Consider the following 17,338-nt stretch of genomic DNA (forward strand, 5'->3'; position numbering starts at 1 on the left):
CACTGATGACAGATGGCACTAATACGTGGCACTGATGACACTGATGACAGGTGGCACTGATACGTGGCACTGATGACACTGATGACAGGTGGCACTAATACGTGGTACTGATGACACGTGACACTAATGACAGATGGCACGTGACACTGACAGGTGGCACTGATGACAGATGGCACTGATGACAGATGGCACTGATGACAGATGGCACTATGTGGCACTGATGACAGATGGCACTATGTGGCACTGATGACAGATGGCACTTATACGTGGCAGTGGGGGCAGATGGGAGGGGCAGATGACAGGGCAGATGGGAGGGGCAGATGACAGGGCAGATGGCAGGGGCAGATGACAGGGCAGATGGCAGGGACACCTTTTTTTTTTTTTTTTTTTTTTACACTCACCGCCGCAGCGGTTCGCTCTCCCTCCTCACACGCTGTCTCTGTGTGAGGAGGGAGAGCCGGCGATGAGAGAGGATCTCATATGTTTACATATGAGATCCTCTCTCATTGGCACCGCCGATCGCACCGTAAACGGCCGCTGTCATTGGCCGTTTACGGTGATCTGTGACTGGCTGTGTCCGAGGGACACGGCCAGCACAAAACTTCCGCGATGCGCGCTCGCGGGAGCGCGCAATGCGGAAGTAAACAGGAGGACGTCCAGGGACGCCCTCCCGGCAATTGGAGTCCGCGCTGTAGCCGTCTTTCGGCTATAGCGCGGACGCCTAGTGGTTAATCGTACAGGAGACAGGCATCTTATTTACACACCATGTGTTATAGACTTGTACCTTTTGGGTGATTGGACACTGGCAAGCTTTTGAGGACATTTTGTTGTCTTCCAAACCTTAAAGTACAAATAGGAATTTTTTTTTTTTTGATTTTGAATAGGGCAAGGAAGGGTTATAACCGTCAGATTTTTTTTTTATTTTCTTTTTTTCGCCATCTGTTTCATTGTGTAGATTTCCCTTCGCTTCCTGTTCTATAGCCAAACGGGAAGTGAAAGGAAATCCCTGCAAATTAAGGGAATTCCTTGGGGACCCCCACATTACTAAGACCTAGTGTCCCCAATGGGAGATATCCCCCCCCCCCCCCTATTTTTTTTTTTTTTTTTCTCGGGACAATCCAAAGTTTGAGTTTTTCTTTTAATTTCAACGATAAATGTAAACAGGACAACAGGATCCAATGCATCATTACAGACCATCCTGACAGCATGGGGTCCGGCTACAGGTTCCAATGTTTTACTGAAATTTTACTAAACTGGATACAATGCTTCTAGCTAAAGGCTAAACCTTTTTTTTTTTTAATTTTTTTATCTTTTGGTTAAAGTGCAGAGGGACTAGAACGCTTGTCAGATTTTATTGCTGTATGTGTCCCTGTGATTCACCACTCATTTTTTTTTTTTTTGTCCTGTTTACCATTATCATTGCCTCCCGAGGAGCTCCTTGCTTCAAAATCCACCATTGCACACTAGATCAGGAACTTGGTTGCAAGCTGAAATGTCTTTCTGCGCTGTTGGCCGCCCACTCCAATATCCTGGACTTCTTAGCACCAAGCCTTTGTTGTAACAATGTGTAAGGCCACCACCTTGTCTTTTTCAAATATTCACCAGGAGTATGTCCAATCTGTGAATGCAGTTTTTGGTCGCAAGGGTCTTGCAGCGGCATATTTTGAGCATATTCGCATAGTTCTGTATGCCTAGTTACCGTCTCTTTGTATGTATTTGGGGACATCCCAGTGTGTTTGAATAAGTTACCTGTGTCCTCTACTGTAGAATTAGGAGGAATTTTGACATGCCTGTATATTCCATGTCTGAGTACATTACAGGCCATCCTCCCTAACTGAATTCTTGTGTAAGTTTTATAGTAAACACCATGTAGCTCTGGTATACCACTTTGTTAATTGTGAACCAGTTGCCCCTCTGTTCCTAATCACTTCTTAAGCCTAGTACACATGGGTCGAATGTTGGTCGACATCAGCTAATTCAATAAAAACCGGCCTGTGTGTATGGCAGCTGGTCTGGCTTCGTTCAGCCGGCTTCTAAGCCAACTGGCTTCCGATGGAGTGTTCTGGTGGGGGGCAGCCCCCTGTCAGAACACAATAGGTCAGCGGGGGAGATCGCTGTACTAACATCGGATTGTCAGCTGTCAGGTTTTTTTTTTTTTTTTTGTTTTTTCCATTCAACCCTCTGAGTTCAACAAACAAACTAATAGTGTGTACTAGGCTTTACACTTGTTCTTATTATATTCTTGTAGGATGATGAGTGTGTTTAGTATGCAATGTCTCTCGTCTCCTTTGCCATTCTTGTCCATATTTTTAAGCATTGTAGTATCCTATGTTCAGTGGCTATGTCTACAAGCAATTAATCATGTTTCAAATTGGTGACATCTGCTCATTTTTCTGTCCTATGTGTTTAAAAAAAAAAAATGGACCTAGAATTTGGAAGAGTTAGGTTTGTGCACACTGGCCCTCTTGTATAAAATTGCCAGCTTTCAAGGCCCACACTCACGATACAAAGAGCAGTTCCAGCAGCACAGACATTAAGAAAATGTTCTATAATATTTGTCCATGTTCCTCTACAGAAAATGTTTAGATATTTTATACATCTCCATGCAAACATTGGTGCATCCTTTTTATTTTCTACCTGCATTTCAGTGACTAGTTGTGAAATGGATGCAGGGGAAGGCCTCGTGCACACTGGACGTTTTTTGACATTTTTACAGCAGCTGTTTTTTTCTAGTCATTAAAATCTCCATGTTATCCTATGTGTCCATGCACACATAGGCTGTTATCAGCAGTTTTGGGCAGTGGCGTTTTTGAGTGGGTTCAAAACTAGTGGGTTCTGAGAGACGGTTTTCAGCTGTAAAAAGCTCTATCGCAGATTAACGTCGATAAATGCTCAAAAGCGTCGCTCACCAGCATTTTTTTAACGTTTTTGATCCATTGAAAAAAAAAAAAAAAAGCTACTAAACGCTAAACAATGCTATTGCAAAAACGTTGAAAAACTTACTGCAAAGCTACTGATGTTTTTATGACGCTATTTTAACGTCCAGTGTGCATGAGCCTAAGGCTCCATGCACACTGGGTCCAAACGAATGCAAGTTCCCTTGGCAGAAAAGAAAAACACTCTATTGAGCATTTTTGTACAGGCGTTTAGGAGTGTTAAGCATTTTTTCTTTTCTGCCTGAAAACTCCCGTCAAAAATGGAAACCAGAAGTGTTTTTTTTTTTTTTTTTCCGCCCTTTAAATGCTGAGCTTAAAAGTTGCCTCTAAACGTCAACATAGAATAAGGCTCCATTCACGCTTGTGGGACTTGTCATGCAACTTTGGACATCAAAGTTGCATGTCAAGTCATTTGCCATGTTTTCCAATGATAACCATTCATATATGTGTGACTTAAAGTTGCAGCAACTTCAAAGTAGTTCATGCACTACTTTGATCTGACTTTCATGCAACTTTTGAGGGTTAACATTGAAGTCTAAGGCCCTCAAGTTGCATGAAAGTCATATCTGAATGTTCTACAATGCAGCAGTTGTCTAATATAACTGGTCAAAGCCAAAGTCGTATCCAAGTTGCACCCATCCAAAATTGCGTCAAAGTTGCACTCCAAAGTCAGCACAACTTTGTACAAGTGTGAATGGGAGTGCAACATTGAGCTGCTTTCTACAGGAAAACACAAAAACTCACTTTTTTTTTTTTTTTTTTTCTTTAAAGCCCAGTGCGCATGAACCCAAATAGGTACTTAGAATAGTAAAGCGATTAACCACTTGCCGCCTGCCGTCGCTTGGCGGCTGAATGGCTCCCCTGCACAAATCGCCGTAGCTGTATGGCAGCTGCTTTAAGGGGTATAGGGGGGCGCGCGCCGCCGTGTCACTGAAGAGCTAGAATGTGGGTGTGCGTGGCACACAAATCCACGTTCTGACAGGGGAGAGGAGACAGAGCGTGTGTTCCTAGTATATAGGAACAATGATCGATCTCCTCCCCCCAGGCAGTCCCATTCCCACCTACAGTGGGATCACATTTAACCCCTTGATCGCCCCTTAGTGTTAACCCCTTCCCTGCCAGTGAGATTTATACAGTAATGAGTGGCTATTTTTAGCTCTAAAAGTGTCAAGTGTCTGATCTGTCTGCCGTAATGTCGCAGTCCCAATAAAAATCAGCTCGCCGCCATTACTTGTTAAAAATAAATAATAAAAATTCCATAAATCTATCCTCTATTTGGTTTGCGCAAAAGTTATAGCGTCTACAAATCGGTACACGCTTATTGCGTTTTTTTTATTTATTTTTTAATCAAAGATATGTAAAAGAATATATATCGGCCTAAACTGAGGAAGAAGTGTGTTTGGTTTTTATTTATTTATTTGGGATATTTATTATAGCAAAAAGTGTTTGTTTTTTTGTTTTTTCAAAATTGTAGGTCTTTTTTTTTATTTTTTTTTTTTATTTTTGTTTTTTTTTGTTTTTTTTGTTTTTTGTTTTTTTTTTGTGTGTCTATAGTGCAAAAAAAAAAAAAAAAACACGGAGTTGATCAAATACCACCAAAAGAAAGCTCTATTTGTGGGAAAAAAGGACATTTTGTTTGGGTACAGCGTCGCATGACTGCGCAATTGTGAGTTACAGCAATGCAGTGCCGTATTGCAAAAATGGCCCATTCAGGAAGGGGGTAAATTCTTCCGGGGCTGAAGTGGTTAAAGAGTAATCCACTGAAAATTCAGATTTCAGCGTTTGGTAGTTGCTAAAGCATTAAATCCCCTAAAAGTTTACTATATCTGTATGGGACTCTATTGGTAAGATCTCTGTTCTTAATTACCTGGGTTTACAGTTGTGCAGTGTCAGTTAAAAGGAATTCTGACTCCCCCTGCTGGATTTGTATTTGCTTTATTTTATGGAGAATGCAACAGGAGATGCTGAAAAAAGCAGCAGTGGGCAGAAACATCCTAAACTCCACCTATAATTAAAGCCAATTTCCACCTTTGGCAACCTTCCAATGCCATTCAAGTTAAACATTTCACTATACCTACCTTTAAAGTGATTGTAGTCTCATTTTTATTTTGTTATTTTTAATAAACGTGTTACACTTACCTGCTCTGTTGCAGTGGTTTTGCACAGAGCAGCCTGGATCTTCCTCTTCTCAGGTCCCTCTTCGACTCTCCTGGCCCCTCCCTCCTGTTGGGTACCCCCACAACAAGCCACTCGCTATGGGGGCACCTGAGCTGAGTCACAGCTCTGTGTCCATTCAGACAAGGAGCTGCGGCCCGCCCCTTTTATTTTCTCCTTGGCTGACTGACTTTAACAACAGCGGTAGTCAATTGCGCTGCTGTCTCAGCCAATGAGGGGAGTTCCGGACGGCCGATTAATTTATTCCTACATCGCTGGAGCTAGAAGGGACCTCAGGTAAGTATTAGGGGGTCTGAGGGTGGCTGCTGCACACAGAAGGCTTATCTTAATGCATAGAATGCATTAAGAAGATAAACCTTCTGATTTTACAACTACTTTAAACACCATGTTTCTTCTAGCCAATCTTATAATATCACACTCCCTTCCCCTTTTGTTCAGTGGTGGGCAGGCCTTACTGTGAAATGAACAGAGCTCGTGTAATAATATTTGTTCCCCATTCTAGCCAGAAGTACACTGCGTGCCCAAACTGCGTGATGATGCACCCCCAGGAGGTACAGTGGATATAAAAAGTCTACACACCTGTTAAAATGTCAGGTTTCGGCGGACAGAGGGAGAAGAATGTGACGCACAAAAGTTGGGGGAGGGGCCTGACGGCGGCGCTGTAGAAGCGGGTGGCTGGCCTGCCTGTGATGTCGGAGCCTCCAGCGTGCGTAGTGTAGGGCCGTCGATCGAGTGGCCGAAGCCGCACTTAGTACAACTGACTTGGCATACAGCCGAGATCTCTGGGTCGGCCTGGGACTCCCTGCGCGGACGGTGCGCTCCCTACCCCCGGTTGCAAGCTTGGACCCGTGCCCCCTCATTAAAGGTAACTGGAGTGAACCTTTCGATCGATGTGCTCGCATTGCTCTGCGTCAAACACGCCCCTCGTGAGATAAGGAGGGGTAGAGCGAAGGGAAGAGCACAAGAACAGTGCAGGAGAGAGGGGAAGGGTCGGGGGCCGGAGTGTGGTGGTGAACATGCGAGGACGCCCTCAAAGAGTGGCGGAATCAAAGAAGCCGAGAGACAGCCTAAACTCTAGCTCCATCCAGAAATTCCTGAAGGAGGCAAATTTGGGTAGTCCAAAGAGTCCAGCGCAAGAAATCAGACAGCAGGGAGGAAAGGATATGAAAAAAGATCCAGGGAAGAGCAAAGGCGCCCACGGCGGATTACCCAGAGAAGAAGGGAAAGATCTTAGCCTTGAGGAGAATACCATGGAATCTCTACCAACAAAAACTGAATTCCTGGAGATGTTCGCCAAGCTGGAAAACGTAATTAAATCTGAGATCTTAAATGTTAGAACCAATATGGGCCACCTGCTGAAGCAAGTGGAAATAGTGGAGGAGGTCTCAGAGAAACAAGATCGAGAAATAGTTGAATTAAAACAACAGTTAAGGAATCTACAACTGGCCCAACGAGACTTATTGTATAAAATAGAAGAACAAGAAAATCAAAGTCGCAGACAAAATTTTAAGACTGCGATAACCCAATTTTAGACAGAGGTCCTGATGAAGAGTTAAAGATTGATCAGATCCACAGGATTAGGAAACCCCCAAGCGTCAGCGATGATACACCTAGAGACGTTATTATCAGATTTCACCATTACGAAGACAAGGCACGGATCTGGACCAATCTTAGAAGAGCTCAGCCGGTAAAATTTGAAGGGACAGTGGTCCAGATCTTTGCCGATATCTCGGCGGGGACCTTGTACAGGAGATGTCAGCTAAGACCTCTGCTAGAAGTTTTGAAAAAGGCAAATTTAAAATATAGCTGGGGCTTCCCTACATCTTTGAACGTTGTGAAAGCAGGTAGAACAGTCAGACTGAAATATATAGAGAACCTGCAGGATTTCTGTAGAGATCTGGATATCCCTGCCCCAAACATATCTAGGTATCAGAGGTCCCGGACTGATGCTAGGTGACATATGGAATAGACTGATGATCATAATTAAAAAATCTGGGGTGCTGGGCGGGGGATGGGGGGACGGAGCGGGGGAGGGGTGGGAGGTGACCGGGGGGGTACGATTAGCACGAAGAGTTGATGGGCTAAATCTGTGTTTTCTTCGGCCGCCCGCTGACCCTGTCCCCTCCCCCCCGACCCACTGTCGGAGCTACACCCCAAGAACTTTGGTCGGACGTAGCAGAGATTGATGCCATTTTTCTGCTACGGATCCAGAGCCAGGTATTGGCGGGTTGGGGGGGGGGCACGGGGTGGGAGGATGGAGGGGTTGGAGGGGAGGGGTTTGGGGGGGGTGGGTGGATTGGTGGGGAGTAGGGGGGATCTGGTCCTGCAGAGGTTTCGTACAGGGGATTAAAGAGTAACATGCGTCATTACATAGCAGTTCTATTTAAAGATTAAATATCAGAGCTCACATATAATGTCAATGGGTTGAACTCCCCTCTTAAGAGACACAAGGTGCTAAGAGAAATAGAGCAATTGAAGGCAGTCGTGGTTTTTCTTCAGGGAACCCATCTTTCTCAGGAATCACACGTCAAATTATATTCCAACTGCTTCCCCAACTGGTTCTATAGTGACTCCCCCATTAAGAGGGCCAAAGGGGTGGCAATTGGGTTCTCAAAAAGGACTAAGTATGCGCTCTTAGAGATGAGCGCAGATATGGAGGGCCGCTACCTCTTTTTGAAGATGAGGGTGGGTGAAAGGGTTGTCACCCTGGCAAATGTCTACTGCCCGAATAGAAACTCAATCAAATTCCTGTCTCAAGTACTGAACAAGTTGATGGATTTCAGGGCAGGTGAGGTGATCTTGGCAGGAGATATTATTTTCTGCTTAGATCCAACTTTGGCTAGCACCTCCAGTTCATAGGGAGTGGGTAGGAAACTCCTAAAAAAAATAGGACAGAAATTGCATAGTTATCATTTGATGCATGGCGAGTCCAGCACGCGAAGGACAGGGACTACACTTTTTTCTTTCCAGTTCACGGGTCTTATTCAAGGCTCGATTATTTTTTGGTGGATCATAGGCTATTAGAACATGTTAAGGATACAAAGATTGGAGTCACCACACTATCCAATCATGCCCGGTTATGATGAGAGTGGGGATCCCGGGGGTCCCCATTCTCATGGCGTTTGAACGAAAGGCTCATCGGGAATCCTATGGTCAGCAGTAAGATACAGGAAGAAATCGATGGGTTTTTCTTGGTAAATGATACCGGTGAGATTTCCGGATCAGTTCTGTGGGAGGCTTTAAAAGCTTACTTAAGGGGCATTCTGATTTCACTAGGGGCCAACGAGAAAAAAGAAAGTAAAAAAAGGAAAACTGAGCTTATAGATGAAATTCATCAGCTTGAACAGTTACATAAGGCCGCTGGCAGTGGTCAGAAATTACTCCTACACCAACTAATTATAAAAAGAGAAGAACTAAAAGATTTAATGGAGATTGATTCTTAGCGTATTCTAAATAAAAATCTAAAAGATAGATTTAGATGGAGTAATAAGGTGGGGAAGCATCTGGCAACAGTATTGAAAAGGAAAAGGGGGACCAACTTTATAGACAGGATCCAAAATAAAATAGGGGCACTAAAATATACTTCAAGAGACATAGCCGATGCTTTTCATCCCTTTACAAGGTCAGGCAAGGTGAGTTAAGTACCCTGGAAAGAGAGGAAAAAATGGAGGAGTTCATAAGGGAGGCAGGTTTACCAAGCCTCTCGGAAAGCGAGGCAAAAGAACTAGAGCGCCTGATTACTGTAGAAGAGATCGAGAGGGCCTTGAAAGCATCTCCCTCTGGAAAGAGTCCAGGGCCAGATGGTTTCACTACCTACTTTTACAAAAAATTTAAGGAGCCCCTGATCCCTAGGCTAAGCCAGATCTGGAATAGGTTAGGGGGGCAGGAAGAGTTATGCGATGGGGCACTGACGGCGGCAATAACCTTAATACCAAAGGAAAGGAAAGATAGCTCGCTGTGTTCAAGCTATAGGCCGATAGCATTGCTTAATGCAGACATCAAATTATACGCCAAGGTACTTGCCAGCAGACTAAAGGATAAAATGTTGTACTGGATTCACCCAGATCAGACCGGTTTTATACCAGGGAGAGACAATAGCGTTAGGTCGCTACTGGTAATGGAGGCGATGAAGACAGGGGGGACCCCCGGTCTGCTTCTGTCGATTGATGCAGAGAAAGCCTTCGACAGAGTAGACTGGGGGTTCATGCTGAGAACGTTGAGGGCAATCGGTCTGGGTGGAACCATGCTGAACTGGATTAAAGCATTGTACAAATCCCCCTCGGCATTTGTCAGAGTGAATGGTATACCATCGGCGGAGTTCAGGATGGAGAACGGGACCAGGCAGGGCTGCCCCCTGTCCTCCCTTCTGTTTGTTCTAACCTTAGAACCCTTATTAGCCTTGATTCGGAAAAATACGGACATATGCGGATGTGAGGTGGAGGGAGACGTACACAAGCTCTCTGCGTTTGCCGACGATGTATTATTCTACATCGTCAAACCAAGGATTTCACTTCCCAACCTCCTGGCGACTCTGAGGAGTTATGGGGAGCTATTGAATTACAAGGTTAACCAGTTGTTTTTAAACATTAATATTGATGGGCAACAAGCATCTAAACTTAAGGAAAATTTTCATTTCCCGTGGAGCAAAAAAATTAGCTACCTGGGAGTTACATTGGCAAATTCCTTAAGGAAATTATACCTATTAAACTTCATTCCCCTCCTTGATGAGATCAAGCAGGAAATGAGAAAAAGTATGCATCTGCCGATCTCATGGATCGGACGAGTAAATACTGTCAAAATGACTCTGGCCCCGAAGATCCTGTATAAAATGCAGTTACTCCCAATCCCGTTAGCGCAGACATTCTTTAGGGTATTGAACAAGATTCTCACTGGATTCATTTGGAAAAATAAGAAGGGATAAAGGGATAAAGCACAGGGTGGTTTGGCTCTTCCAGACTTTAAAAAATATCACAGAGCGATAGTAGTATCACGGGTGTTAGATTGGGGAAAGGAACCGATAGATAAAAGATGGGTACGTTTAGAAAAAGATATGAGTAATGTAAAACTTCACCAATTAATTTGGAATCCTCCACATTTTAGGAAGTTAGGACCAAATGCACACATTATAACACGTTACACCTTAAAGATTTGGGATTTGTTACATGAACAAAATGCTTGGGAGTTTAATTTACTATTTATCTATTTAAAAGATAATGAGTTTTTTCCGCCAGGGTTGAGGGAAGTTGGAGGGAATTGGATAAAAAATGATACACAATTTAAAGATATCATGAAAGATGGTAAAATTGTCACTTTTCAGGAGTTAAACCTACTCAAGGACTGAATGAAAATACACATGGCGATACAACCAGCTTGCGTTCTTTATTAAAAGCCTTCCCGGCCCCTTAGAGACAAGGAGAACTTTAGCCCTCTGGAGAAATTGTTCTTGAAGAATAGAGTCATAAGGAAATTAAAAGAACTTTACAAAATAGTGAGGGATGAGGGGGAAGCGGTGAAACCGTTATATTTCAACAAATGGGAATCCGAATTAGGATCCTTACCCAGCGGAGTAACTTGGGAGGCCATCTTAAATGCAACTCACAAATCAGCAGTAGACACGAGAATATTAGAATCAAATTTTAAATGCTTGGCCAGATGGTACATGACACCTGATAGATTAAATAAGATGCAACCGGAAATCTCTGGAAATTGCTGGAGGGGGTGTTCCATCAGGGGAACAATGGCCCACCTCTGGTGGGAGTGCCTAATTATTAAAAAATACTGGCAGGAGGACCCCTGGGTGTGCTTGTTCCATGGGACTGAAGGTCATATAAGTAAGTACAATGTATCCTTAACCCCGGCACTATTAAATGCGGCAAAGAGTTTAATACCTAAAAAATGGCAAGATGCTGAGGGCCCAAGCATTCGGGAATGGTTAATAAGGGTCAATGAAACCTATATCTTGGAGGTGGGTGAGGGTGATGATACTAGGCCAGAGAGGGAAGAGGACCGGGAGGGAACAAAGTGGGTGAAGTGGATATCCTTCAAAAAAACAGGGAGATTCGCTGAGAAGCTCATGTAATGAAAGCATGTGTTACCAGGAGCCGTCTGTAGGCCGGGGGTGGTTGGGGGGGTGGGGGTGGGGGTTAGTGGTGGGTTTGGGAAGGGGAATTTCAGCTGTATACTGGGATGTAGTGTGAGCTGCATGGATTTTTAAACTTTTGTAAAGAATAATTAAAGTTTTTCTAAAATGAATAAAACAAAAAAAAAAGATATGTCTCCGCTACTATGATGTGATGACAATGAGACGGGAAAAAATGAGCCTAAATGGTGATTTAAATCCTCTCAAGGTAAACGCTGATGTAGCAATAAAAAAAAAAAAAAAAAAGTCAGGTTTCTGTGATGTAAAAATGAGACAAAGCTAAATAATTTCGGAACTTCGTCCACCTTTAATGTGACCTATTAACTGTACAACTCAGTTGAACAACAAATTGAAATCTTTTAGGTGGAGGGAAGTAAAAATTAAAAAACTAAAATATGGTTGCATAAGTGTGCACACCCTTAAACTAATACGTTTTTGAAGCACCTTTTGATTTTTATTACATCACTCAGTCTTTTTGGATGAGTCTATCAGCATGTCGCTTCTTGACTTGCCAATATTTGCCCACTCTTTGCAATAACACTCCAAATCTGTCAGATTGCGAGGGCATCTCCTGTGCAGAGCCCTCTTCAGATCACCCCACAGATTTTCAATCTGATTCAGGTCTGGGCTCTGGCTGGGCCATTCCAAAACTTGAATCCTCTTCTGGTGAAGCCATTCCTTTGTTGATTTGTAATGTATTGCTGTATGCTTTGGGTCATTGTCATGCTGAAAGATGAAGTTCCTCTTCATGTTCAGCTTTCTAGCAGAAGCCTGAAGGTTTTGTGCCAATATGGACTGGTATTTATAACGGTTCATAATTCCCTCTACCTTGACTAAGGCCCCTTTTCCAGCTGAAGAAAAACAGCCCCCAAAGCATGATTCTGCCACCACCATTCTTCACTGTGGGTATGGTGTTCTTTTGGTGGTGTGCAGTGCCAAACATATCTTTTGGAATTATGGCCAAAAAGTTCAATGTTGGTTTTATCAGACCATAACACATTTTCCTACGTGGTTTTGGGAGACTTCAGATGTGTTTTTGCAAAATTTAGCCAGGCTTAAATGTTTTTCTTCGTAAGAACCACCCCATAGCCCAGACATATGAAGAATACGAGAGATTGTTGTCACATGTACCACACAGCCAGTACTTGTGAGATATTCCTGCAGCTCCTTTAATGTTGCTGTAAGCCTCTTGGCAGCCTCCCTGACCAGTTTTCTTCTCATTTTTTTCATCAATTTTGGCAGGACATCCAATTCTTGGTAATGTCACTGTGGTGCCATATTTTTCTCCACTTGATGACTGTCATCACTGTGTTCCATGGTATATCTGATGCTTTGGAAATCCTTTTGACTGATACCTTTTTAACAATGAGGTCCCTCTGATGCTTTGGAAGCTCTCTGCAGACCATGGCTTTTGCTGTAGGATGCGACTAAGAAAATGTCAGGAAAGACCTAAAAGCACAGCTGACCTTTTAATTTGGGGTTAATCAGAGGCACTTTAAATGATGGCAGGTGTGTAGTGACTCCTATTAACATGAGTTTGAATGTGATTGCTTAATTCTGAACACCATTACATCCCCAGTTATAAGAGAGTGTGCACCCCAAAAAAAGATTTCAGTTTGTTTTTCAGTTGAGTTGTAGATTTTATAGGTCACATTTAAAGGTAGAAAGTTCTGAAATGATTTTTCTTTCTCATTTTTTTACATCACAGAAACCTGCCGTTTTAACAGGGGTTTTTATATCCACTATATGTCATTGACACTTTGGGCTAACAAGAAAGGGGTTAAATGATGCTGATAATCACTGAACCTGGAAGTGCACTGGAGGGGTAGTAGCTTTTGTGTAGGAGAGTATTGAAGGTGAATATTGTAGCAAAAGCAACATTTTTGGACAATGCCAAAGTTTGGCAATGTAGTATTTAATTTTTCTTTATGAAATGAAGCTCTGAATTTATTTGGGAGGCTATTAAATGAATCTTGGTTTCAAATTGAGAATAAAATGTAAGAAAACATCCAGAATGAGGTAATGCTTAAGGGTACTTGGTGATCTAGCCATAAGGAACAGCAGTCCAGTGTAGATCCACCCAGAATCATTTAAGGAAGTATGACACACTTTTAAACATGGGGTGTGTTTTTTTTTTTTTTTTTATTGTTTTTTACTTCAATCATTATTTGTATAGCTTTATATTTATTAGAGCTTTCTGTAATTCTTATCCATGTGGCTGATAGGAGTCATTTTAATCCCAGGCAGCTGTTATTTGGCTCAGTGGATTAGGCCTTTACAGTTAATGTTCACTCTGATGATTATGTTGGTCCTGCCAGAATTGAAATGTAATGTATTAAAATGTTAATCACGCAACACTGTCATGCAGGTGTACCGAACAGACCTCATCACTGCCATGAAGCTGCACGACTCCTACCAGCTAAATCCAGAGGACTATTATGTACTGGTGGATCCATGGCGGCAAGAGTGGGAGAAAGGTGTGCAAGTCCCTGTGAACCCAGAGTTAATCCTGGAGCCAGTTGCCAGGTAAGCGTATAGAGTGAGAACTCTTAACACAAAGCAGCAATAGATAATGCACACAGGAAATCACAAAATGATCCATCTGTTTATTTTGCATGGTGAAGCATGAACCTATAAACCATGTTTGCTCATTGAACCTGTTTGAATGCTGGCTGTAGCCTGCTGTAATTTCCAGGTCTAATTTTTCTGATGAGCTAGAGCTGGTATATTGGATAATTTATTTTTGGTGAGGAGATCGGGCCATAAATGTAGGGCAGCAGGATATAGTAATAAGAAGAGTGATCAGCAAGGTTTTGTTTATTGGAAATAAGGCCTCATATATGAACCCCCAAAGCAAGCACAGATAACTAAAATGAAACTCAGTGCCACATTACGCAAACTTCATAAGGAGCAGCATTGGTGTACTGCTTTTGCTAATTGTAACATTTTAGGGAATTATGTAACTGAAAATACTTATCAGCAGATTTGTAGCATTAAATTATTGGACCTTTCAAGTTTTACCACCTTTAATAGAGCTAGTCATGTTTAAGCTTATGCAAGAATCTGAATATGCAAAATTCTTAAATTATAAATGTGCAGGCTTAACTATGAAAGATTTATATTTGGCCCTGTGTTTAGTCTGACTGAGTAGAACTGTAGACCCTGGGAGTTAAAGCAGAACTCCAGCTTTTCCTCATAACAGTTGCATTGTGCATGTAAATCACAACCCCACTGTCATTTTATCTGCATCTTGCCTTATTTAGCTGTAAAAAGCAGGTTTGTGTCTGTGATGTCACGTCTTCTCCTGGCTAAATTTCAGAGTTCTCAGACTTCCTGTTTTCTTCCATTACCAGTCCTGATTCATGTCCCATCATGCTTTGAGCCTCTGTAGTTTTAGGACAGGCTATCGGAGTCACTTGTAGCAGTTCTGGAAGTTGATGTGGGTGGGTCCGAATGCAGATCACTCCTCAGTCTGCAAAGCAGGAGTAAATGTGTCATACCTGTCTTGGAGCATGCCAAAGAATAATGGCTTACTGCAAGACTACAGAGGAAGGGCTATGGGAGTGAGTTATGAAGATGTTTTTTTCATATGTAACTTAATCACTTCACAGGGAGCAGGGGTCTGGGAGGGTGGGATCTGAAGGGTGGTACTCTCCCTGTTCACACTGGTCGTCATATTTACCTGGGCAGGATTGACTTTTAATTGTGATTCATTCAATCCTGCCCAGCAGCAGTACAGCTAGCTATCAGGACAGGCTGTGTATGAAGTGGTTTCCTTCTGAATGATGCTGTGAGGTGGGACTTGGGAGGTTTGGACTTTTCCTGTAGATGTGACTGAGTGGGATTGAATGCTAATTGAGATGTATTTCCATTCCACCCACCGCCAAAGCTATGAAGGAAGTTACATCATTTGCACAATCTCAGACTACAGAGGGGTGTGTTCTAGCCTAGAGATTGAGCAGGAAGTGGCTGGAACGCCCTCAGTCTACACCCAGACTATAGAGTATCACATGGTACAAAGCCTCAACTAAACCCAGAATATCAGGGGATCTGCAGCAAACAAAGCAACATGGTTCAGAGGTCTGATCTATGCTGGGACTGATCAATTCCATTCATGTCTAGTGGAAAAGTTGGCGTTCAGCTTTAAAGGTGAGAGGTCATCTAAATTTTGACGATTTTTGATCTTTCAGCTGCCTGTACTGATGACACTTTGATTGTGTATAATAGTATCACATGACAAAACCCTATAGTTAAAGTGACCCTATCACCACAGAAATGTAGGGTTATGCAGCCGCCTGCAGAAGATTGGACACTGGCAACCAGTCAGAGTTGTTATGACCGGAATAGCAAAGCCCTCCTGATCGTGTTTATTTTTTTTTAAAAAAGTGTCCTCGGAAGTTGGACTATTTTATTTATTTAATTTTTTTTTATTGCTTTCTTAATTTTTTTTTCTCTGCATACTGCAGAAGCATACTTTTCCCATAATTCTTGGTTTTTATCAGAACTATATTTTTTTTTTAGCATGATTTGTTGGTTGCTGTAGAGCTTAAAAGTGCTCCCAATTGCAGCTTTCTGGATCAGCAAGAACTCAACATTGCTAGGGAATCCAAATCTGGACCTCTGCAATAAAGAAGTGTGGGAAAGGCCTATAATGTGACCTTAAGGCTCGATTCACACCTATGCATGTTGCTTTTGAGCGTTTTTGGAGGTTTTTTTTTCATGCTTGACACATTTTTGAGCAGCGTTTTTGTAGCGTTTTTGCGGCGTTTTTGCTGCGTTTTTGCCGCGATTTGCGTTTTGCGTTTTTTTTTTTTTTTTCATTTTTTTTTTACAGTCTTAAAAAAAAATTACAAAAATAAAAAAAATAAAAAAATAAAAAAAACGGCAAAAACGCACCAAAAACGCTGCAAAAACGGTGCAATTGCGTTTTTGATGCTTGTCCATTGAAATCCATTACATGCAAAACGCTGCTTTTTGCATGAAAAAAAGTCCCCGACCCTTTCCAAAAACGCAGAGATACAAAAAAGCATTGATGTGAACATGTTCCATAGGAACCCATGTTAAAAAATTCCCATGCATTTCTGCAAAATGCAAAATGCATCAAAAAACGCGCTAGTGTGAATGGAGCCTAAAACACCGGGCTCTGTGTAAGCTCCAGGCACCTATTGCACTGTGTTTAGCTGCACAATCTGGGCCTGGGCTGCACCTGTCTGGGGGAAGCTTTTCCCTGAAGACTCCTGTTAGTACAGCAGAAGTGTACCCACCAAAGGGGCGAAGTTTATTCCAGGGGTCACCTATTCGGTGACCCATGGGTCAGAGGGTTGTTTGAAACTGCTCATCCATCTTTCTGTGACTGCTGGGCATGTTTAGACCACCATTGGTAAGTGCAAGGGGTGCACCTGTGGGACCAGACTACCTCTACAAGGTTCCTTTCTGTCACAGCCATCCTTTGCACACATCACTTCCTGCTGCAACACTGTCGGCACTGCAACATTTTTTTTAATTCTGTCGCACTCTCTATTTGGGTCTGCAACACTCAGGAGGTATACCCGATGCCTGGAGCATGAGCTGCGTCATTGCTGGTGGTGAATACCTGTGCTCTCCTTCTTGAAGCTCTCTACATGTAGATGGCTCCCCTGAAGGCCCTGGACATCTCTTTGCAGCTGCCTGAAAATGATCTAGTCACAGATGGCATTAACCCCATTTGCCTCACAAGTGATTTGTGAGTTCCCTGCAGGGATTCTCTCAATAGCTTGCAGATTTGGAGGAGCAAACCATTACTACTTGGTGGTCCACACTAGCTTGCAATCCTCTAACAATACTGGAGCCATTAGTTCTTCCTTATAACGGCCAGATACAGCTCAGACCCCTTTCCCCTGCTGGAGTCCACCCCCCTGTGAGTTGTGTCAGGTGAGCTTTCTTCTCTCTCTTCTGCCCCTTCCAGAGAGAAATTTACCTCTGATGCAGTTCATGGAAAAGATCTATGCTGTGATCGCTGATTCACAAGCATATGCCATCTCTGAGGTCTGCTGGATTTTCCTGTGCTAGTGGATTCGTCTGCACAATCTCGAAGATTAGTTGGGCATAG

The 17,338-nt window shown here is 42.9% G+C and overlaps 1 protein-coding gene across 3 annotated transcripts in view; it reads left to right on the forward strand.

The window, feature by feature from the left end:
• Positions 1 to 17,338, forward strand: part of JADE1 (jade family PHD finger 1) — a 186,156-nt gene that overhangs the window by 93,624 nt on the left and 75,194 nt on the right. For all 3 annotated transcript variants that reach the window (XM_073603792.1, XM_073603793.1, XM_073603791.1), the window contains exon 4: positions 13,619 to 13,776. In XM_073603792.1, coding sequence (XP_073459893.1) covers positions 13,619 to 13,776 — 158 coding nt within the window. The remainder of the gene's footprint in view (positions 1 to 13,618; positions 13,777 to 17,338) is intronic.

This window comes from Aquarana catesbeiana, linkage group LG01 (assembly GCF_042186555.1).
Source record: "Aquarana catesbeiana isolate 2022-GZ linkage group LG01, ASM4218655v1, whole genome shotgun sequence".
Classification (NCBI taxonomy): Eukaryota; Metazoa; Chordata; class Amphibia; order Anura; family Ranidae; genus Aquarana; species Aquarana catesbeiana.